Source organism: Peromyscus eremicus, chromosome 7 (assembly GCF_949786415.1).
Source record: "Peromyscus eremicus chromosome 7, PerEre_H2_v1, whole genome shotgun sequence".
Classification (NCBI taxonomy): Eukaryota; Metazoa; Chordata; class Mammalia; order Rodentia; family Cricetidae; genus Peromyscus; species Peromyscus eremicus.
In genome coordinates this window covers 111721062-111744608 of record NC_081422.1, presented here as the reverse complement: position 1 = coordinate 111744608, position 23547 = coordinate 111721062, and the positions used below count along the sequence as shown (strand labels likewise).

General features: G+C 38.4%; 2 protein-coding genes across 8 annotated transcripts in view; one reads left to right on the top strand and one right to left on the bottom strand.

Moving 5' to 3' along the window:
* Window positions 1-1534: 1534 nt before the first annotated feature.
* On the bottom strand, window positions 1535-23483 carry Azi2 (5-azacytidine induced 2). 5 transcript variants are annotated; one of them, XM_059268845.1, is made up of 8 exons: window positions 20683-20941; window positions 16577-16797; window positions 14539-14664; window positions 13970-14069; window positions 13000-13148; window positions 9126-9220; window positions 5132-5250; window positions 1535-2395 (listed from the first exon to the last, which is right to left on the bottom strand). In XM_059268845.1, exons 2-8 carry the CDS (start codon window positions 16790-16792, stop codon window positions 1983-1985), a joined length of 1218 nt encoding a protein of 405 aa, XP_059124828.1. In that variant the 5' UTR covers window positions 16793-16797; window positions 20683-20941; the 3' UTR covers window positions 1535-1982. The 5 variants fall into 5 exon arrangements, with proteins under 5 accessions (XP_059124828.1, XP_059124827.1, XP_059124825.1 ...); XM_059268844.1 differs by lacking the exons at window positions 1535-2395; window positions 20683-20941 and adding an exon at window positions 23299-23483 and having other exon boundaries at window positions 4041-5250; XM_059268842.1 differs by lacking the exon at window positions 1535-2395 and having other exon boundaries at window positions 4041-5250; window positions 20765-20943.
* Window positions 20998-23547, top strand: part of Zcwpw2 (zinc finger CW-type and PWWP domain containing 2) — a 117988-nt gene continuing 115438 nt past the window's right edge. The window contains exon 1 of one of the 3 annotated variants that reach the window (XM_059268838.1): window positions 20998-21400. The gene's annotated coding sequence lies outside the window, so the exon portion shown is untranslated. The remainder of the gene's footprint in view (window positions 21401-23547) is intronic. The other 2 variants (XM_059268839.1, XM_059268837.1) reach the window with 2 other exon arrangements.

The following is a 23547-nucleotide window of genomic DNA, read 5'->3' as shown; positions in this document are numbered from 1 at the left end:
CAATACAAGAATCTTTAGATATGTAAGCGTTTTCTCAGGCTAATAAGGGATCAAGAGGAAGGAACAGGTGGCTGTTCATTGTATTCTTTGTATTACTGAGTTACAGCTGTGCTTAACTGGATCTCCTCACCAAAAGAAATCCAGCTATTACAGAAAATGTTAAGGGAAGCTCTTTGGAGTGTTAGCTAATATGAAAAGGGCCAACAAAAATGTCAATTTTAATGAATCGCAAAATACAGATGCCACCTCTTCAACCACAGGGTTGACTGAGTGTATACTTAAACATTTTCTGACGAGGTAAAAGTATCTTGGGGTTCATCTTTTCTAGCTATGGAGTCTTACACAGGTCATTAACAATTTAACTGTTAAGAACATCAATCAAACTGTTCTAGCATTCCTTTTTGATAACTGTTACTACTGGGTAGAGGCAATATGTTTGAGAAATAAAAATACTAGATTTTGGAAATATACATAGGCAAGGACAGTATTTCACATCCAATTCCATTTTAAAAACAAAAATAATTTTAATTAAAACAATTTCTTGGCATTGTTCAAAACATTATAAGACTCTCTTTACAAAGGAAAACTTCTAATCTTGGTTTAAAAAAAGGCAAACCAGTAAGCTACATTAGACATGAGATGATGGACAGCCTCCGCAGCCACATGAGAAATGAATCTGCTTTCTTATTACACAGGTAGTTAGTTCCTTCAGGTAGAGCCTGGAGTCTCCTATTTGTTTTATGCATATTGGGTCTTGTTATATTACTTGACAGGAGCCTGTACTCCCTTGAGTCAGCTGTATTCATTGGTCAGAACACATTCCAGCATCTGACATCAATTCCATTAATCATGGACAGGCATGAATAAGTGAGTGAGATAATACCAATACAAAAATAACTGGTGAAGAGTGAACACTGTTGGGCTATGTATGATATTCATACACACGAGATCTGAGATCCTTTAAATTCAGGATATATGAAATACTATTTAGAAAAGGATAAAGTCTTACATCAAACAGGTAATACATGATTACTAATACTCTTAATGCTTCAATCCGAAGGAATTTAGATGAATGTCCACATGAAGCCATCTTTGTTATTCTTTACTTATTTACAAGTGACTTGCCAATTAGAATGAATTTGGAGACATTTCATAATTAGACAGCACAAAATTTAGTTCTAGATGCAGTTAATTAAAAATCACTTTCTCAGATGTCATAATCCAACAGTGTACAAGCTGCTCTGTGTAAAACACAACTGTCCTGCTGAAAATGACGACACACCGACACAAGTGGAGCTCATTATGAATCACTGAAGAGACTGCCCTGTGAGATGCTCTTTCCACTTTTAACTACGTGTGTAAGTTTATATAGTTTATTCACATACCATATCATTTTTAACTATTTAGGATTTGAATATACTGGGGAAAGTTGGCTTCAATGGTTGTTAGTTCAAGTCTTAGAATTCAAATTGCATTTTAAAATTGTATACACATTTTACTTAAAAATGATTTTAAATCTTAAAAGACAATAGCATAGAGATGTAATAACCTACTTTTATTCCATTATATTTCAAATCTTTATGCATCAGGAAGTCACAGAAGCACAACCTATTCACACTGCCCATTTGTTTCTCAATACAATCTGAACCAGCAGACATGGTTTTTCTTTTGTATTAAAGACTGCTTTTTATTTAGTGAATAGGTATTTAGGCAGGTGACATACTTTATAAAACCATGTCTAAAATTTCCATTTCCATTCTTAATCCAAGAAGCAAAATCCTTTAATTGTTACCAAAGGTACAGCTGGAGGTTCTCATACTAGAAATCCAACTACATAATGTTGTATAGAATGTACAAATGTACATACTGGCGAACTCTGCAGGATTTTTGTAATCGAAGTCCACTTCCAATCTGAATAATCTCTTGGGATAACCAGTGAAAGTTACTGTCCTCCTCATGTTCAAATCAAGAGTCTCATCCAATTAACTTTTGTAAAGGCAGTTCTGATTATGTTGATCCAAGTAATGCAGTGGTGGCAGGTTGGCTAAAGGGAAGGTCTTGCTTTTATTTTCACCAAATGCTGTCTCACTTGATTTAGGAGGACTTGGGAACACCCAGGAATTATCTTCCAGAGAATTTCTGCCATAAGAGTTGTGCTCCTGAAAGTCCATCCCATCATTAGGAATCAGTCTCTCGTTATCTGTCCATGACTGAAGAACAGCTTTGTCTGATAAAACCTTTATATCTCCCGCTAAAGGGGAGGATGGAGCATAACAAGTAGCTTTGCCATTTGGTGACAAAGGGGGATGTCTTTTGTATGTTGCAGTGAAATTTGTCAAGTGCAATTTCGTGCTGTCTCTCCCAAGGTCTTCAACACATCCTGCTGGGGTGCAGGCTAAAAAGCAAGCATAGGCTGAGTGTCAGTTTTCTACCATTTGTGACTGTAAACATGTCACATACCAATTTTACAATTGACACTAAAATGAACATTTTCTAATTTACTATGATCACTGGGAAACTGATTTGGAGATACTTAACATTTGAATTCTGATAGATCACATACTTACTGACACTGACTCAAGGTCATTCACTCAACTGCTTCATCTGCAAAATGGATGTAGGAATCCCTTCCTGCTGTGTCCTCATGCTGATAAAGAGTCTACATGGTGTAAAAAGTGTCATCTCTTTACAAGGCAAAGGCAAGAAAAACTCTTGGCCTTTAATGTGGCTAGTGAGGGTTTTAGATCATATTGGTGTTAGTGGAAACTGAGAAAGTCATTAAGAAATTAGTAGGTTTTAAATATATTCTTTTGCTTATTCGAACTTCCCTACGGGAGAGGGTCCAAAAGTAACTTATTTTTATAAATATACTTTGAATTCTTAAGAGTCAAATGAAATTTTAACATATACTCGAAGGCTTTTATGGATAAAGTAGTTGAAATAGAAGCTGTAAGTTCAATTTCTTAAAATAAATTTAATGGTAAACATAATTCTGCTTTGGTCAATTTAAAAAGGAAATTAGAAGGTCTTTCATACATACAGTGGCTTAGAAAAGACTGCTATGAGGTTATTATTTAGCTACAGCCAGTGTACAGGCAACAGTAGCATCTTTTATTCTCATTCAGTCTTGCCACAGATGAAAGCTACATTTTTTTCTTAACCTAGGGATGACCATGTGTACTGAAGGCTTGGCTCTATGCAACCTAATATTTTATTTTTACGTGTGTATGTTTGTGAGCATGAGAATGCAGGTACACACATGAGCATAAAGGCCAGAGGACAACTTTCTGGAGTTGGTTCTTTGCTTCCACTATGAGTTCCAGATGAACACAGGTCCTCACGCTTGTAGGTGAGCCCTTCCACTTGCTGTGCCCACTCATGTAATTGTAGAAGAAACAAATTGTAACATTTGGGTAGGAAGGGTAAATAGAGTGAAAAAACTGAAAGTAATCAATTCTTCTGGACAATAGTGATGGGCAGGTCAAGAGTAAGTGAGCCATAACCCCTTCTACTAAAAACAGCTTTAGGGACTGGTGACTACTGGTCCCTTAGACTTGACTTTGTCCAAGGAAATGTTCTAGAAACTGATAGTGCAAAGGCATCAAAAGTCTGTGTTCTCAGCCAATTAAGAAGGAAGACTGTAGTAGAATATTTTAAGGTGTGTTACTTTTGTTCATGTTGCATTTGTTTAACTGTGAAGCTGTGTTACTGTGCCTGTGTATAGAATAAAAAACTAATAAAGTTCTTTTCTAATAAAGAATAGCAAGGCAGGAGAAAGAATAGAAGGGACTGGCAGGCAGACAATATATGTAGAGAAAACTTCTGGAGGGATCGAAGATCTAGCAGCCAGAGGAGGAGGACGACTCCAGGGGCAACCCACCCAGGTATAAAGCAAGCCATGGAATAAGGGTAAGATTTACAGAAGTTAGAGAAAAGGAAAAGCCCTGAGGTAAAAGGTAGTTGGAATAAGTTAAGGAAATTTGGCAAGAAACTAAGCCAAGCTAAGGCCAGACATTCATAAGTAATAATACGACTCTGTATTCCCAACAATAGAAGACAGGATGGAAAGATCCCTTCTTTATTATGCTTTGGAATACACTATTTGTGTGAGCAGTTGTACTAACAGCTTGCTCCACAATAGCTGAGTCGGTTTAAGGAGAAGTCTTATTTCTGCCATCCACCTATGGATCTTCATAAGTAATCTTAACTACTGAAAAACAAGGGCTAGGTGAACCATAAATTGAGCTGTGTTTGCTTAACACCACATTAATTTGCCTGATTCTTAAGTACCCAACACTGTAGAAAGCAAAAGAAACTTTAAATTATGTGTGCGTTTTTTTTTCCCTAGTGTGAAATATTTTCCCTTACAAATACTCCCGAGAATATTTATAAAACAATTTTCTTTTTCTTCTTTAGGACAATCAGAGGTGCAAATAACAATTTTAAAGTAGATGCTGGTCACTTTTCAAAGTGACATCACATTCCTTTGAAAAGTCAAATTTAAGATTAAATGCATACTGTATGTTTCAGATGTAAACCTATTATGCAATGTGAGGTGCAAACACACTCATTGTTTTCTAAGATACAAAAACAGCGCTGGCAAAAGGACACGCTACTAGCTAACATAATACCCAAAAGCTTTAGTCAAATACTGGATATAAAAAGAAAGCAATGAAAAATTTTGGTTGAGACATCCTGTATGGAAAGGAAAGCCTATTATAAAAAGATGTCAAGAACTAAATGAATCGGAGTTGTTTTGAAAATAAAAAGCTAGGTCTCTGGTATACTTGATAGTACTGAAATGAAACTTGGGTCTGGAGTTCTTTTTAAATATAGATAGTTGTGGTAAAAAGCCAACTAGAGCAAACCTAACACCTTGGCCTTACACATATAAGCAACACTTGGCTGAGAAAAGCCACAAGGGGAAAAGAATATAGTACTGAAGAAAAAATACCAGCAACACTTTTATGTGTGAAGCTGACCAGCTAGAGGCTGAAGCCAAAGCAGGGAATGGGTGTGCAGTAGAGACTGCGTATTGAAGTCACAGGATGAGGTTTTGATAAGATAAAGTAGCTAGCTGCTCTTCAGGCAGTCTGGCTGGACTGAGCACTTCCAGCCAGCAGTGACTTGCCTTTCTTGATGGCAGCTGAGGTTTTCAGTTTTCTTAGTAGCTCTGCTTGCACTTGTGTCACCAGATGCAAGTTAGACATCTCCCTCTTCAGTTCCCAGTATGCATGCTGCATATTATCACTGCAATGGAATTTTAAAAACAAGTTATACTGCACTGGTCCTTTTTATGCCTAAAGGGGAATAACAATACAAATAAGCAGGGTTATATTTATATTGTTTTATGAGAATATAAATGAAACTAAAAAATAATTAATTGGAATGTAAGTGAAAAACACCTAGAAATAACACTGCCTCAATTTCAAGCAATAACTACTATAACAAACAGATTATAATAAACACTAACCAGTGAGTTTCTTACTGTCTCTTAGAACCAAGGATTTATTTTAGCCAATAATGTGCAGTACTGTTAATATAATTAGTAACTAGTAAGGAGTATGTTCTTCCTTTGTCAATCTGATCAAGAATAAAATTGCATTCATTCATATATGGTCTTTGAATTCGTCTTTATCTTTGGATTGTTTTGACACTGTGAAATGAAGTGATGAGTAGATACCCAAGACCACATTAAGACAAAATTGAGGTTTCATGCATTACATTCTTTATGTCTGACTGGGCTGTCTCATACTGTTGGTTCTAAACCAATGTGACATGACAGCACAAGACACGAGGAGTCACATGATTTCCTCATAACTAAGCAGCAGCTAGAGAAGCAGATTATAGGAAACAAAACTTCAAAATGCCTTTCCATAGTTTTATAATTAAAAGGATTTTACCTCCGAATCTGAAACTGTTTTAGATCTAATTTTAAAAGCTTTTATTTTCCATTAAATCCTCTTAGGCTCATGATTTTCTTTAGGTTCTTAATTGCCAACTAAATGAACTGAAATCTTCAGCACATACTCTTGCTTTACTGCACAGTAATCACGAATTAGTCAATATAAGAACTGACTTCATAATATTAGAACCACCACTATTACAGGTTCAAGAATGTAAATGGTATGGAAATAAAACTCAACAAACATGCTTCAATTTTTTTTTCTATCTAATACACAACTTAAACTTAAGAGGAATAACTTCGAAATCTGAATCTAGTATCTAATTACGGAAGCAATAGATATTTAAAAACAATTAGGTTAAATCATGTGAGGTAAATTTTTACCTCTTTGATGGATTATTTCTATCCTACTTGGACTGCTATTCTTGTATTATAAACAGTACAACAAACTATACTGCTTTGAAAAATCTAGTATTTTAAGTATCACTGGTTAACCCCTGGTATATTTAACCAGCTCTACTTCAGAAACAGTAACCACTGGAGATGCTTTTTACAATGACTGTTTCATAATGAAGTCTCTACAATGTGAAGAAAATTGCTGGTTCCATGTACAATTCTGGGCATTGGATGCTTCTCAAAGAGTCACTCATATCATAAAGCAGCAAGTTAAGTACTGTACATGTGCTAATTCAGGCACACAATCATGAATAATAGAGTTTGGAAATAATTTATTATTGTTATAATATGGTGAATCTGTACCTGACTTAAAAAAAGAAATATTCATGATGACACTTGGGTACTCAAACACCAAATACATGTCAAGTAAAAGATTATAAAGGCATTAGTATCAATACCTAAAGTACATTTAAAAAATTCAATTTAATGAAGATTATTTAAAAATTTGGACAAGGTGAAACTAGAGCACCAAAATTACCTTTGTGTCCTCTGCTTTTAGTGTCACCTACACTAAAATTACAGATTAAAAAGATACATAAGATTGTGCACGAGAAATACCTAAGAAATGGCTCAGTAGTTCAAGAGTGCTTACTGTTCTTGCAGAGGATCAGGATTCAGTTCCTAGCATCCAACTACCTGTAACTCCAGTTCCAGGGACCCAATGCCTTCCCTCTGGCTCCCATAGGTTCCTGCACACCCATAATCGCCATAAATTCATGCAGGCTCACACAACACACTTGCACATAAAAAGATACATTTTAAAACCCTAAAATTATGGGTTGGCAAGTGACCTGAGTTTACCTCCTGGAACCAAGGTGAGAGTGAAGCTGAGAACTGTACTAAGTTATCTCTGACCACCACACAGGCTCTGTAGCACATGTCCATACCACCACCCCAATAGCTAAGATTATTACTATTTACAACTCTTCCTCTTGTGGATAACAACTCAAAGTCTTATAGTCTTTAAAGTATGTGAAAATGATTGGTAATTATGTGTGTGAATAAATGTTGAAGCCATTAAATAAGAAATGAAAAGGCAAGTTATCTCTTAAGATCCTAATAGGGTTCCAGGCAGTCCTGATGAGTACTGGGTGTTTTATCTAAGTGTTTTTGAGGCTACGCATGGATTGCCTACCATTTTGCCCTACTTTCTTAAATGGGGGTGTAAAGCTAACTTGCTTTAAATGACATAAAAAAAAAATTTCATGTATATAGTTGTCTCTAAAGAACTTATATAGCAGTTTGCATACTAAAATGATCATCACTCTACTTGAGAGCCCTGAAAAACAACACAGAATAATGATGGCTAAGCATTCATTATGTGCTAGGCACTTAACCATATTCTTATACCATCCTGGCAAAATGACTGTGTGGGCTAGTTTTATGTTAACTTGACAACAAGCTAGAGTTATTGGAGAGGAGGGAGCCTCAACTGAAAACAATGCCTCCATATAGGGTCAGGTTGAAAGGCATTTTCTTAATTAGTGATTGGTGTGAGAGGGTCCAATCCATTGTGGGTTGGGGCCACCTCTGGGCAGGTAGTCCTGGGTTCTGTAAGAAAGCAGGCTAGACAAGCCATGGGGCAAGCCAGTAAGCAGCCTCTTTTATGGTCTCTACATCAGCTCCTGCCTCCAGGATTCTGCCTTGTTTGAAGTACTGTCCTGACTTCTTTGATGATGAACAGTGATGTGGAAGTATAAGCCAAATAAGCCCTCTCCTCCCCAAGTTCCTTTGGTCATGGTGTTTCATCACAGCAACAGTAACCCTAACTAGGACGATGGGAAATTATACATGAAGAGACAGGTTCAGGAGTCAACTCCACAAGGTTGCTTTTTCAAAGCTGTCTTACTTGTCTACTCTACCACACTGCCCTTTTAGGGGACCATATTTTCTTACAGGCATTGTCAGTATATCTACACCAAAGTACTTATAAAATGGTTGATGACCCACACAAATATGCTTAGTCTGAGTACAAACTTTCACCCCTCTATCTTTGGCATTCTGGAACTCATTTGTCTGCATCCTAAGAAAGCATTATATGTCCTGTTTAGAGAATACTGTGAAGTCCTGTTCTCTTGACCAACACTATTTCTCAACCTTTTTGTAAATGAAATGAACCCTGCTCATGGAAAAAAAAAACAAAAAAAACCAAAAACAAAAAAACCAAAAAAAAAAACCAAAAACAAAAAACAAAACCAAAAACTACTCATCTTTGATTCTACTTCAGACATACATACATACATACATACATACATACATACATATATACACACACACACACACACACACAATTTTCTTTAGCCTTTGAAAATTTACTACATTCCCTTAAAACAGCGGTTTTCAACCTTGGAGTCCTGACATATCAGATATTTACATTATGATTCATAACAGTAGCAAAATCACAGTTAAGAAGTAGCAGCAAAATAATTGCATGGTTGGGGGGTCACCACAATCAAGGAACTGTATTAAAGAGTCGCAGCATTAGGAAGGTTCAGAACCACTGCCTTAAAGGAATTAAAATTAAAGTATGGTATTCGTTACAGAATTAAAAGATGTGTACTTTGACAACTGTAATTTCTCTAAAACAAATGTCTTTCAAATATTTTTGATAAGTATAGCACAGCAGATCAGGTCAAGCCTACTGGTAAGTAACTATGAAATCATTTTTATGAATATATTATGACCAGAGATTAGAGCCAGCACCAGAGTATTTGCTGCTCTTCAAGTTAAACCACATCTTAAAGGCAGAAAGCACACGGGAGACCTGTGGAGAAGGCCCTCGTGTGGGACATGCTCCTCTCTCGGCAAGCTCGGTCTGGTGAGATCTCTGTCCTGCAGAATGTCTTCCTGAGATGGCCCCTGTCATGTGTTTAGCAAAGAAAACAAAGGAATTAGTTCCATTTTCTCAGTTTTTTTCATCATCACAGATGTTTTAACATATACAGAATATATTTATAATTGTATAAAGTGTAAGACTAGATTTCAGAGTCAATTTTAATGAAATACTGCCACCTATCCCCAAAATGGCTAAATCACTTTCAGTTATTGGAGTGTTCATGCTTTCATTTTCTTTAAAACATGTTTTCGTGAGTTTGGAATCCTATAAACATAACTTTTGAACATATCAGAAGTGTAACATAGCCATCACATTACTGTTTAAGGTATATCTGCATGGATTCTATGGAAAATGGGAGTTTCTTTGGTATTTCTTATTTCTGTTCAAAAAAAAAAAAACAGCAAAAAATTGAGACAAGTTACTGTTTTAACCATCGAGCCATCTCTCCCGCTCCAAATTTATTTACTTTTATCTTATGTGCATTGGTGTTTTGCCTCATATATGCCTGTTGGGTCCACTGGAACTGGAGTTACAGACAGTTGTGACCCACCATGTAGTGCTGGGAATTGAACCCAGGGCCTTTGGAAGAGCAGTCAGTGCTCTTAACCAGTTACTATTTTAAGACAGCATACATTCCTCATAAAATGACTGACCTAGCAAGAACTTTCCTGTGTGTCCAAATATTCTAGTCTATTTTCAAAAACTGTACAAGCAATTGATTCCAATTTCAGGAAATGTATTTATATCTTTAAAAAGCAAAACAAAACCATGAACTATGCTTGAATAGTGTTCTCACTTGATAAATGCTATTGAGTTTTATTTTTCATGAAATGCATATGGACCCACTGGTTTTACTTTTTCTAGTTGTGGGCAAAGAGGAGCGACTGAGTAGGTTACATACACTGTATTATTTTAACAAACACTGTGTTACATTAGAAAGCACCATTTTCAGTAAATGGAGCAGAGGTTTCTAGTTGTCTCCACTGGGCCTGTTCTCATCTGTTTCTTCACTGATAACAGAGAGTTTGATTTGGGGTTTGGCACTGTGTCATCTCAGCTCAGGATTATGCTTCCCACACTCCCTTTTAAGGTCTGGCCTTGGCAAGAGCTTCTGAAAGTCCCCAAACCCTTTACAGTTTTAATTATTTATATTGTAGGTATGACAAAATAAAACTAAACGAAACAACCAACCAACCAAAAAAAAAACCCTCACACCTATATAAGATACTTTTAAATAAATCTAATATATTCAGGATCTTCTGTGTCATACTTGTTCACAATGCATTTTCAATCAAGAGCCTATAACAAGCATTAATCTCACAGGTATTAATTTATCAGCAGGAACTGCTGGTATAAGCTGAAAAATAAAAAAATTTACTATTCAGTATTACTTACATAACATAAATTATAAACCAGGCATGTAGCTCACTCTCATAATCTCAATACTTGGGAGACTGAGGAGGAGTATCATAAGTTTGTGTACAGCCTGGGCCACAGAGTGAGTTCTGGGCCAACTTGGGATACAGAGTAAGGCTCTGTCTCAAAAACTACCACCTAAATACTATGTTTTAGTGTAACAATGAAAATCTGTTAGGACTTTCCACACATCCCACATTTGATGCATCACAGTCTAGGATTGAAAACAGTTGGGTCCCTTGAGTTTCCTGTGATAAACTGCAGTGTGGACAGCCTATGGAGGAGAGACAGAACGAGCAATTAATCAGGGAGGTCTGACTACTTGCATTGGAGGCATGCTTGGGGTTGTTCTTTACTGGTATCCAGAGGAAATAAAACTATCCTCAGAACCCCTTTAGTTTATATCATTAATTAAAAAAATAGGGGCCTCAGTGTATACTTAAAACACATATGTTTACTGGAAACCTTCTCTTTAGAGCTGACAATACAAAATAAATCTTGTTAGGATAAGAAAGTAGTTTTACATTTACTGACATGGCAGAAAAGTTGAATCCAAACCAGCAAAAATTAAAATCCTCAAAAGGATTGTCCCTAACATGCAAAAACTCCTCATAGCAAGTAAGCAGGCTGCACTGTTCTGAAGACCACACTCTGGGAATTCACTTCAGGTTCCCCATGTCCCAGCAATATAGCCTTCCTGGAACCTTTAATACATCGTCCAACACTAGGACTCCACACTAATATTTATTTTGATCTACTGTTTTTTGTACTACTTTGGTTGTCTGAATTCTCAGAATCAACTGTTCTGAATGTAGATGGCTAGGATAAGGGGTTGGAAAAGCCCCAGCAGAGCTGCTTCTGAAATGCTGCTGATCTTCCTAACAACAAACACCAGTAGCCAAGTCTGCTGGTAACAGTCAAAAGCAGAGTGCTACTAGTATGACCATACCTCTAAGTATGTCACATGAAATAATGTCTTAGCATTTAAAAAACACAGCCAAGTAGATACAAGTTATTCATGTGAACAGAAACTTCTTTCTTCAGATCATTCTTAGATTTCTATATCCAAGAAGATTCTAATCAGATTTAAAAGTACATAAAACATCATGGTTTTAAAAGTTTCTTGTACTTCTAATAAACTGTTTCTATGAACTGCTAGCATGATAGATATAAACTAAAAGCATATTTATTCCCTAGCACCACCTAGTGGAACAGAATAAGTAATAAGAACCACAACTTGACCACCCCTCCACCACACACACACAGACTGCCTTCCTGAATTACTCTAAATACGTTTCTGTTTGTGTTAATGTATGTACTAAATATACTCTGTCCAGGTGCTATGCTAACCTCTTTATACAACCCCTAACTTAACATTTAGGAAAACAGAGATATTTAATGCCCATGGAAAATAAATTTCCTGAAAGTTAAAAGACATTCCTAATTTCCATATTTAATAAAAACACAATGATAAGCCAAATTCCCATGATCACATGGCACTGTTTCTCACTCTACAGTGAAAAACTCTCATGTATAAAATGTAAACATTTATTTTTTTTCTACTTCCCAGTTTGATGTTCTTGAATTCTCAAATGTTTTCTGAGTCTTCTGACAATAAACAGGCTATGTAAGGCTTCCTTTGTTAGTACCCCCCAACCCAAGAATTCTATAATGTTGTCTCTTATGTCTAAACTAACCAAATTGTTAGGTTAAATAAAATGCAAAAGTTAAAACTAAGTTCTCTTTAAAATTTTCAGACACATTCAAAATGAGAGAAACCCTAAGGAAAGGAAGTTTTGAAAAAATTAAAATAACCTGTGGTGGCTTGAATGAGAATGGCCCTCAGGGGCTCTTATATTTCAATGCTGAGTCGGCTGTTATTACTGTTTGGGAAGGAATGGGAAATGTGGCCTTGTTGGAGGTGTGCTCCTGGGGGTGAGGTGGGGGTGGCATTTGAGGTTGAAAAGCCCATGGGATTCCCAGATAGCTCTCTGCCTTGTGCTTGTGAATCAAATGGAAACTCTCAGCTATTGCTCCAGCACCATCCTGCCTGCCTACTGCTATATTTCTGGACATGATGATCATGGATTTGAACCTTCTGGAACCTTGAGCCCCCAAATTAAATGCTTTCTTTTATAAATTGCCTTGGTAATGGTGCCTTGTCACAACAATAGAAAAGTAACTAATATATAATCCAACATATATTTTAAATCAAGTCTTAAAACTATGTTCTGGGGTAAGAATGAATGTATAGAGTATATGAAATAGTAGTTGCAATGAACATTCTACGGTTATAATTATAGACCTATGATTTAGTACTTAGTGACAAAACCTATATATGATGCCCAAAGTACAGGAAGTTCTCAATTGAATGACTCTGAAGTACCGTCTGTTTGGCTTTCTGTAGCTCTATTTTGAGATCGTTGCATTCTTTCCTCATTAGTTCCAGCTCTTGTTCCAAACCATGGATCTTCAGGTCATAGCTTAACTTTTCCACTTCCCAGTTTGATGAAGGTGGATTTAAATTCCTCATTACTAGAAAAAGGATAGACAACAAAATAGTTATCTTTGCTTTTTATACCAACTACAGTTCCTAGGTGACACTTGTAAAATGTCAATAAATAACCAGTACAAAACATGTAAGGCTACTAAGGCTCAGCATCATGCACTCCATCAAAGTTTTGCAATTTGATGGACAGGTCTAGAATGCATGTTGAAACAATTTTACTCATAAACACCTGACTATGGAAACTTAATACAGCTGGATCCTACATTATTTTCGACTTAGTCCGTTATTTCTCCATCTCCAAAAAGCCCCAACCATTTACCTGGAAAGATCGCACATTAATTCTCTACTAAACAGTCTCCTCTCAACAGGCAGTTCTTTTGGTTGTCTCATGAGACTGTTGATGGGAACAAGACTATTATCTCTAACTCCCAGACAAAATTTCCATTTCAGTATCTCATCTATACATTTCATCAACTTTCAGGGAGAAAAAAATTTAAGAGACAATGAAGCTACTCCATGATAAGGTGTTTAACTGTGGGCAATAGGTTTAGTATGAAGGCCAAGTCAGGAGATAGAGGTGGGTGAGAGCTTTGGGGACGATGGGGTTTCTCTCTTTCCTCTTCTACTTTATCCATCACATACACTACCCTTGAATAAAAACATGACATCTTCTGTGGGAAAAGTACAATTTTCAGCTAAAGAAAAGTTAATAAGATATTGTGTGAAAAAAGAACAGAAAAAATTAAGCCTTTATCCTACAGGCATAGGAAACTGATTATGAGTACAGCACACAAATGCACAGATGGATGAATTCTATGAGAACATTCATAACAAGTAAGTGGCATACCCTGCTGCGTTTCCACCTCTGTTCTTAGCTGCAGAAGCTCTACTTCTTTAGACTGTAGCTGTTCATTCAATACTTTCAAAGATTCAGTGTTGTCTTTATTCTGGTTAAGTAGGGAAAATCCAAATTACAGTCAATAAACTCTCTAGCTTTGTCTCATAGCTTACTTTTTAGGTCAATGGTGAATAAACCTCAGTCTAACTTTAAAAGTAAGATGGGAAGATGAACGCTGATTCTCACTAACCTTTTGTTTCTCTCTTGTGACATCATTGCCCACTGGATAGAAACCAAACCAAACCAAACAGAACACCCACAAGGAGTAAATCAGCCTTGCCATGACTTTTTTCCAAGTAAGTTAGTGGTTCTCAGAAGGCTTTAAGTCCTTAACATTATTAAATACTAAGTATTTATTTTTGGATATTACTGGAAAATATAATTATTAAAATTTTCTATATGCCATGAACATGTATATTTTGTTTAATTAATAAATGTAAATGTTTAACCCTTTAATTCTAAACTTCTTGCAAGACAAAATAATTAAAATATAAATTATTATTTTCAAATTAACTTACTATTTTCTCCAATTTGTTCTTCAAATTGTCTCTATCAATGCAAACCTCTCGATATGCATGATAGGCCTTATTCACTTGTTCTCGTCCCACAGAACTTGTTTCTTCATCTACTCGAGCTCCAACAAGCTAATAGTATGAAATTAGGGGGAGAAATCTTCAGTGGGTATTCTGCAGAACCAACTAAGACCATCTTCTGGTGGCTCTACCTTCTACTCTAATTACTGCAATGTAAGGAGAAAGCCTACCTTTACCTATAATTAGATGAATATTTCACTCCCACACAATCTTCATCAACAAGACAAATAGTACAGAAAAAAAACAAACAAAAAACCAACACATGTTTTTTGCTCATCAGTAATCTGTGCTTTGTATTATTTGCTTTATAATAAACTTAATCATCACACTGTAATACAGTATATTGTCTTGGAAGTGTCTGAGTATTTTCCAAGTCTACAGTATCTAATTTCTATCATCAGAAAAGGATCAAATCAGTCAACTTCTTAAGGACTAGATATACCACTTCATTAAACCCTGTATTATTCCAGCAATTGAAATTAATAGGATTGATGATCACAATGTACAGATTTTGTATGTTAATTACGTACTAAATTCCATGATTCTATTGAATTTTAAAAGCTTAACTATGAGTTGTAAAGTTACCTTTAGTAATTTATCTCAATATATGACAAATATACTTAATTACTAAGTTAAAATTAATGAGAAGAAATTATGATAATACTAATAAATGACTTCTTAGTTTTATCATTCCAACAAATTAAATTCTACCTTGCACAGCCTTGATGCAGGGGGAGTGACTTGGACCTGCCTCTATTGAATGGGAATGGGGGGTGGGTTGGGGAAGAAAGGGCGGAGGGGCGGGAGGAGGGAAAGGAGGGGGATCTGTGATTGGTATGTAAAATGAATAAAAAAATTCCTAAAAAAAAAAATTCTAGCAACACCCATCCTCAAGTTTTTAAATACAGAGAAATTTCTTAACTCATTTCTTTTACCATTTGTAGAAACTCTCGTTTTTGTAAGATACAAATACAAATCTGATTTGAAGAAATATGAAATATAAACTAATGAAAACCTTAAAATGCCATAAATAAATGGGCAACCAAGAAAAATTCCAACATATAAAATCAAGTTAAATCTGATGATTTAGACTGCATTTTAGCTATCTCATATAATATTCAGAAATGTAACATTCAGCATGGAAAAGCACATGTCATTGTCAGCTTAAAGTGTTATTCCTCCTTTCTGAGGAAATCCAAGAGAATACAGAAGTAAAGGGTCCGGTCCTGGTGAAGAGCTTACTAAACACAGTGAAGCAATGTCAAAGAAGGTTCTGGTTTGACAGTTTCATCACTAGTATGTTATTCTCCTGTACAGACTTGAAATTCTAATTACACACATATACCAGGGCTGGGTGAACTGCTCTTTTGGTAAACTGCTTGTTGCATAAGCATGAGGACCTGAGTTCAGTCCTCACGTTCAAACCCTGATGTGGTGAAGTGTACTTATACCCCAGTAATAGGGAGATAGGGACCAGGAGATCCCGAGGCTTCTTAGCCGGGCAGCCTAGTCTAATTAGTAACCCCTATGACCTAGTGTGAGAGCCTGTCTCCAACAGAAAGTGAACAATTCCTGAGGAACACCACCTGAGGTTGACTTCTGACCTTCAAATACACACAGGTGCACATGCATGTGCAACACACACACACCAAAACAAAACAAAAACAAGGAAACAAGGGAAAAAACTGGCCTCAATACATAGCAATGACAGTAGTCAATCTGAAAAAAAGGGAAAAAAATGTTGGACCAGAAAACCTTCAAGTTGTTAAATCCTATTCTACAATATCACTGAGCACAGGGTATAGCTGATGCAACATAGTTTAATGGTAAAGAATTTAGGAACTCTTACTTAGTCTTGGAAGACAGATTAGAAAATAGTTAAATTATCAAATATTTGGGTTTTTTTTATGTCAAACATAATCAAACGAGGGAAAACAAAAACGAAAACAAAACCAAAAACTACCTTTTCTTCCAAAGCTCTTATTCTTTTCTTTAAGAGAGAGTTTTCTTTCTCTGAATCTTTAAGTCTCTTCTTGATGTCTTCATAAGCGGTGACAAGAGCAAAATGTGAAGCAACAGATTCCTCTCCTGAGTACACCGAGAGTGGAGTCGCTGTCTCTCTTCTGTGGGCTTTTTCATGATTCAGAATGCAGATGTCATCTTCTACTAGTGTGTCCATGGCAGCTATGGAGATGAGAGAGGGGGAAGGTCACTTGGTCGATGAGCAGGAAGAAAAGGTCTATTTGCAATGTGAATACTGGAAAAATCTTAAAGGCAACATAGGGCAATTGCTATAAGCACAGCTATCCAGGTTCTAATCCAAGGTTCAGGGGTAGTGTGACTTAGTGGGTAAGTTGTTAAGGCTCAGGAAATATTAATAACCACTTTTATAGTGTAAAGGATGAAAAATAATTCTAGATCAAGCACTTAGATCCATTACTATAAAGTTCTATGAAGGTGTGAAATTAGACTGGGAGTATGGTTTAGCAGCAGAACATTTGCCAAGCAAGTATCAAGTCCTGAGCTGGATCCCTAGCTAAATAAAAAAACTGTAAACTACTATTTTACCTAAAAGAACCTTTTATATATATGTATATAATATATGACATTATATATAATAACTATATATATATGTATATAAATGCTGCAATGCAGTCTAATTTTAGGGGAGGTAAAAACAGTATCCACACTATTCATCTTATTTAAATAACAATCTTACCCTAAATGGATAGAATTTATTGAATTTGAGTATTTTCTAAAATCAGCTAAAACCAAACACTAAACTGCTTCACAAAGGCAAGAGATACGTTTAAAGACCTGAGCTTTTTGCACTTTCATTCCAGTGGATGGCCCACACGTATGCATATACAATGACATACTATCTACCCATATTTCCCCTTCTAATTCTCTCCATATCCCTCAACATGCTCACACTTCATGTCCTTTTTTTGTTTGATAACCCATCAAGTGCAATCGTGTTGTCCATATGTGCATACATGTGGGCCATCCACTGGAACAATGGCCATATCCTTAGTAAAAATCGATTCTGTCTCTCCCTGTCACTCTCCACCTGAGTGTGGGGTAAAGCCTAAAGATTATGTCCCCCCCATCCATACTGGGATTAAGTCTTGTAAGGTGGTAACAGTTGCTAGGAGATCATGATTGCATCTAAAAGGCAGCATTTCACAGCCCTCCTCTCCTTTCTTCGGCTCTTCCATTCTTTCCTCCTCTTTACCATGTTGTTCTCTGCACCTTGTTGGTGCTGAGATTAATATAGATGTCCCACGCAGGGCTGAGCACTCAGTCTCTTATTCTCATTACTTTGACACAGTATGCATCTCTCCAGTGACTGCTGGCCACTGCAAAAGGAAACTTCTCTGACCAAGGTTGAGACAAGCTCAGATCTGCCCATGCCCTCAAGAGGGTAGAATGGGGGAGTTTGAGTTGAGTGGTCTGGACCTGGGGAGGATTGGGAAGCTCTTACCTGCCTGCACTGGGAGCTGGGCAGATGGTGGGAGATGGACCTAGTGGTCAGGCCAAATCTAGGTTCTTTATAAACACTCTGAATGTTGTGATTGTAATTTTTCCCAGTAAGAATCTGGCCAAGGTCAAACGCTATGGACAATGGCCTATAAGATTCAGAAACTCAAATTCTAGTCTATCATCTATCACCCTGGTTACACACTAGTCACTTCAGCTCTCTGAACCTCAATACCTATACATGGCAGAGTTGGATATATCATGAAGAGACCACCTCATTATATTGTGAAGGCAACTTTTTAATCCAGCTACAGAACGGGAACCTGAACAGATAAAAAGAAACTCACAGTTGTGCCAGAAACTGGCTGATACGTTAAATATAGCTACACTAAACTTGGCAAGAAAAGAGCTGCCAACACCACAGTCAAGGAGACCGAGCCTTAAAGAGGTGAGTAAACTTGTTTATAATCATACCTGCGGCATGTGACCGAACTGGGATTTGAATTAAGGCCTATTGTGCATTACCTTCCGAAGTGAATACTGTTTAGAATTTCCAGTGGCTTTCTATCTCTGAAAAGTTAGGATATTTGAGAACCCACTCCATATAGGTCAATTAAACAGTGGGCAAAGAACCAGGAAATAACATATTACTCCTTTTCTCACTTTAAATAATTAGGGGCAGGAATGGCTTCTGCTTCTTTAAAAGGGATTCTCAAGTGCCCTTTTAAAAAGATGCCAACACTTAATCTATGTACCTCATCAATCATATGCTCTGTAACTCATTAAGTGTCCAAAAGCTTAAGCAATATCAGATACGTAATATGAAAAATGTCATTTTCATTTTTATGATCCTGACTCACTGAGATCAGTTTTTATGGCTAAGGAATCTTAGTCCAGAGATCAGTTTTTATGGCTGAGTAATCTTTTTTTTTTTTTTTTTTTTTTTTTGAGACAGGGTTTTTCTGTGTAGCTTTGCTCCTTTCCTGGAACTCACTCTGTAGCCCAGGCTGGCCTTGAACTCACAGAGATCCGCCTGGCTCTGCCTCCTGAGTGCTGGGATCAAAGGCGTGTGCCACCACCGCCCAGCTATGGCTGAGGAATCTAAAGATTCAAGTATAGCATAGTATGAAGCAGCCTTCTTTTTACTCCTCTAAAATAAATGTATCTCATGCAACCAAGCACCTACATTAAATATTATTAATAATTATTTTCTAACAATGAAACATAACTTTAATTCAGGTAAGTGACATTAAAGTTATGTTGGTCCCATTCAGAGATTTTTTTTTTTTAATTGCATTATTTCACTCAGTAAGCACTGAGTCTGTGTTAGCATTGATGAAGCACACTTCTGGTAGAGGCAGTTATATTCTAGACACTGGGCTTCACCTAATCTTTTTCTGAAGAGCTCTCACTGTGTAGCAGTGGTTGATGTGGAACTCAGAAATCAGCCTGCCTGTTTCCCTAGTGCTGGGATTATTTAAGGCATGTACCATCATGCCCAATGTGTGCTTCATCTTTTAATGAACTAGGTAGTTCTTAAAAATTCTTTAAATCAGTGTAAAAACACTCAGATGGGTAAGCATGTCTCAATTTACAGGTGAAGTAATTAAACATGCAAACGGGTTGCCAACTTCAGAGCCAGCAGAGCTCTTGGAAACTGTATCTGGAAAGTGAGCACTGTACTTCAGCAAAAGAAAAAAGGGGGAAGCCAAGAGTAAGAGGCTTAACCTTTAACTCGTGTAAGTGAACAGATGGAAAATTCAATGCCTACATCCCAAGGCTTTTGATCTAATCCACTGACGTTTCCCATGACAGCATGATGGATCTTAGATATTAAACTCTTGCATTTGCATGAGAACGACTATTTATAAACCTTAGGGCATTCAGTATTTTGTAGCCATCCAGCGAATAATCCCAGCTATTCCCAACTTGAGAAGATGGAGTGATCACCGCGGACTGGGTAACAAGAACATTTTTGAAGAACTAGAAATTAAACTGTTTTAAGATTTTGTTCAATCCAATTTAAAATTCAAACGGGGGGGTTGTCTTCTGCATTTAAAGAGTAGAGGTCAAGTAAACCCCAATACGTCAATGTTTTTGATTATTACATTATTTTGTTCTGAGCAATTTTATGTTCTGATTTCTAGTAGCTTCCATGGGTATTTTATCTCACTTTTGAGCACTGAGTTCCTCGTGAGGAGGACTAGAGTGTTAGCCTACCTTCCAACACAGCCGAAAAACGGGACTGAAACACAAGTTAGACTGACGGTCACTGCCCAGACGCCATCGACACTACCCACGTCCCTCTTTCCCTTCCCGATAGAAATGCCACCTCAGTGCAGGAAATAAAACTGAAAGCATTCCCAGTCAGTCAGAACACCGACAGAAATTGAGCAATCCACGGACAGTGACGCCTGTGGTACCGGGGCGAAGGGGATGGCAGGGCCGAGGGATGCTACAGTGGGCCGCTCCGTACCGCAGAGGGACGCCGGGGACGGAAGGCGACGTGTGTCTGGCCAGGCGACAGCCACTAGGCCGGTCCCGACTGTCTGCACCCTCCTGGCGAGCGCGAGCGAGCGATCCACTCACCCTGAACCCTGGCTACGAAGGGCCGCCCCCAAGGCCACCGGGTTTCGCTTCCCCAGTGTTTGGAAACCGACTGAAAACAAACCGGGTCGCCAGGGGTCACCACGGGCTTCCGGTTTCCTCGAAGACACCACCGCTTCCCCCGTCACGGTGGCCGCCACGGGTGCACCGAGAGAGTCCCATGTCTTCGGCCGCGGCTTCCGCGGGCCGGGAGTCGGGAGCCCCGGAGGTCACAGTCAAGCCGAGCAAGAGCGGCCCGGGGCCTCCGGAGCAGGCCCGTTACCCAGCAGCACGCGCGCCAGCACCGGGGCCGCCGGCGCCCGCTGCCCTCCTCGGGGCGGCGAGGCCGAGAGGGTTGTAGAAGGGTCCACGCACGCCCCGCAGCCCACAAAGGTGCCGCCGCTGCACACAGGCTGTGTGCCAGCGCAGCGCGACGAAACCGGAAGTGGAACCCGAAGGCTCTGAGGGCACCGCTAAGCGGCGCTCTGGCGGGGATGGGCGGGGCGTACTACATGTCCCATGAGTCTCTGCGGTGGGCGGGGCGCACTACGAGTCCCAGTGGTCTCCGCGGCAGGAGAGGGATGAGGCGTCGCCGCCGGCCGCGGGGAGGCGGAGTGGAGCTGAGTTAGCGTCGCAGACCGCCTGCTGTTGGGCTGAGGCCCGCGTTCGGGGCGCCCTCTAGCGCGTCCTTTCCACTCAGCGGCCACCCGGGTTCCGTAAGGTGGGTCGGTGCGGCTCCGCTTGGCAGCGCCGGGCTTGGTGGCTGCTAGAGAGCTGCTGTGCGTCCGGGTCCCTGGAACCCACGCAGGCCCCGTGTTTGGGGTCGCGTGGTGATCTCCCTGGGTATTTTTTGAAGCAAGGCCGCTGTGTAGTTCCCACGGCCCCTCACTGACTCAGTTGGGGTTCCGGGATACTTTTCAGTGTAGTAGGAGAAGAGGGGACAACTTTTGGCTTGTTCTGGCGTCCTTAGAGTTGTCCCCCCATCTCGGTTATTTCTAGGTGATAGCCCCTCCTTTTTTTGAGGCAGGATTTTACGCCCCACCAGGATGGCTACAAACACACTCTTTCCAACACCTGTGAAGAATGAGCATCTATAATTCTCGCTGTATACAGCTGACTAAATCCTTCTCTCTCTCTCTCTCTCTCTCTCTCTCTCTCTCTCTCTCTCTCTCTCTCTCTCTCTCTCTCTCTCTCTCTCTCTCTCCCCCCCCTCTTTTTTGCTTTCTCTTCTTTCTCTTTCTTCCTTTCCTTTTTTTTTTTTTTTGGAACAGGGTCTCAAGTAGCCCAGGCTGGCCTCAAACTCTTAAGTTTCGTGTCCTCCGGCTTTGGCTTTCATCCCCCAGGTGCTGGATTTATACGCATTAGCAAACTATAATACAGTACTAGAGATTGAACCTAAGGTCTTGTGCATGGTGGTCAAGCATTACCTAGTTGCCTCTCTTGAAGACATTGAATTGTATGATTAGTCATAGATGAATTAATTAGAATCTTAGAGGAGTCACAGACAGAAGAAAGCCCCACAGGCTCTAGATTATTTCTGGTTAAATGTGAAAGTCATAGTTATAGAAAGTTAATGTTCGTTTACTTCCAACTAGGAATGCTCATGTTTTCTTGGTACATTCTTAAATACTATTTTGTCAACTGAAACTTTAAATTTTGTCAGTGTTCTGTAGGAAGATCTTTCGGTATATAATATTGCCTCTGGGTAGGTATCCTTTTAACTGGAGTAGATTTGGATTTGGACAAGCAAAAAATAAGGACCCTGGTGTAACTTACGACTGTGGCTTAGTTCTCTTTGGGACAAATATTTACTTTTAGGATTGTTACAAGTCTTATTTTGATTAATTAGCTTGTTTGAGCAATGAAAAAACTTTTAAAACATTATTGTTTTTAATGTGTATGGTGCTTTACCTGTATATATGTGTGTGTGTTCATGCAGTGCTCATGGAAGCCAGAGGAGAGTACTTTATCACTGGCATCAGAAGTCGCAGAAGTTGTGAGCCTCCCTGTAGGTGCTGAGAATTGAACTTAGGTCTTTGGGAAGAGCAGGCAGTGCTCTTAACCACTGGGCCTTCTCTCTAGCGCCAGCTTTTTTATTTTTATTTTTTTAAGTGCTGCATCTGTGAAGAATACTCTAATATGAATCAGTAACAACATATTTTTTAGAGAAATAAAATTTTAAATGAGTTTCTAGATGTAAATTGTATACTGAAATTTCACCATTCCACTCCCTGGATCATATTTTCTGTGGTTTGTTCTATATTCTGAATACTGTATTCTTTGTAGACTTTGTTAGATGTGATTCTTAAGTGTCAGCTGAACAGAATAAGGTGTCAGAATTGCTAAGTTGTAATAGCTGAGTCTTCATGTTAATGCCACCTTCAATGTCATGCTATGAGTATGGTTTTTAAAAGCATTCTCTCTACATGTCATATGTATAGGCCTTTAGGGAGGGCATGATTTTAATAAAAATATTAAATAGTAAAACAGTTTAAAAATACTGCCAAAAGCAGAAAACTTGGTACATAAGAAAACTTGATGTATAAGTTACTTTTCTCATTGCTATAGCAAATAATCCTTGACAAAAGTCATTTAAGGAAGGAAGATATTTGAACTCACAGTTTAAGGGTGCAGTGCATCATGGTAGGGAAGGCATGGAAACAGGTGGCTGATCACATTGTGGCCATAGTCAGGAAGCAGAGAGGGAGGAATGCTAGTGTGGGCTTCCTTCACCATTTTTATGGAGTCTGATGTTCTAGCACATTGAGTGGTGCTACCCACATTTAGGATAGGTCTTCCTTCCTTGTTTAACCCGATCTGGAAACCCCTCACAGACATGTCCAGAGGATTGTTTCCATGGTGATTTAA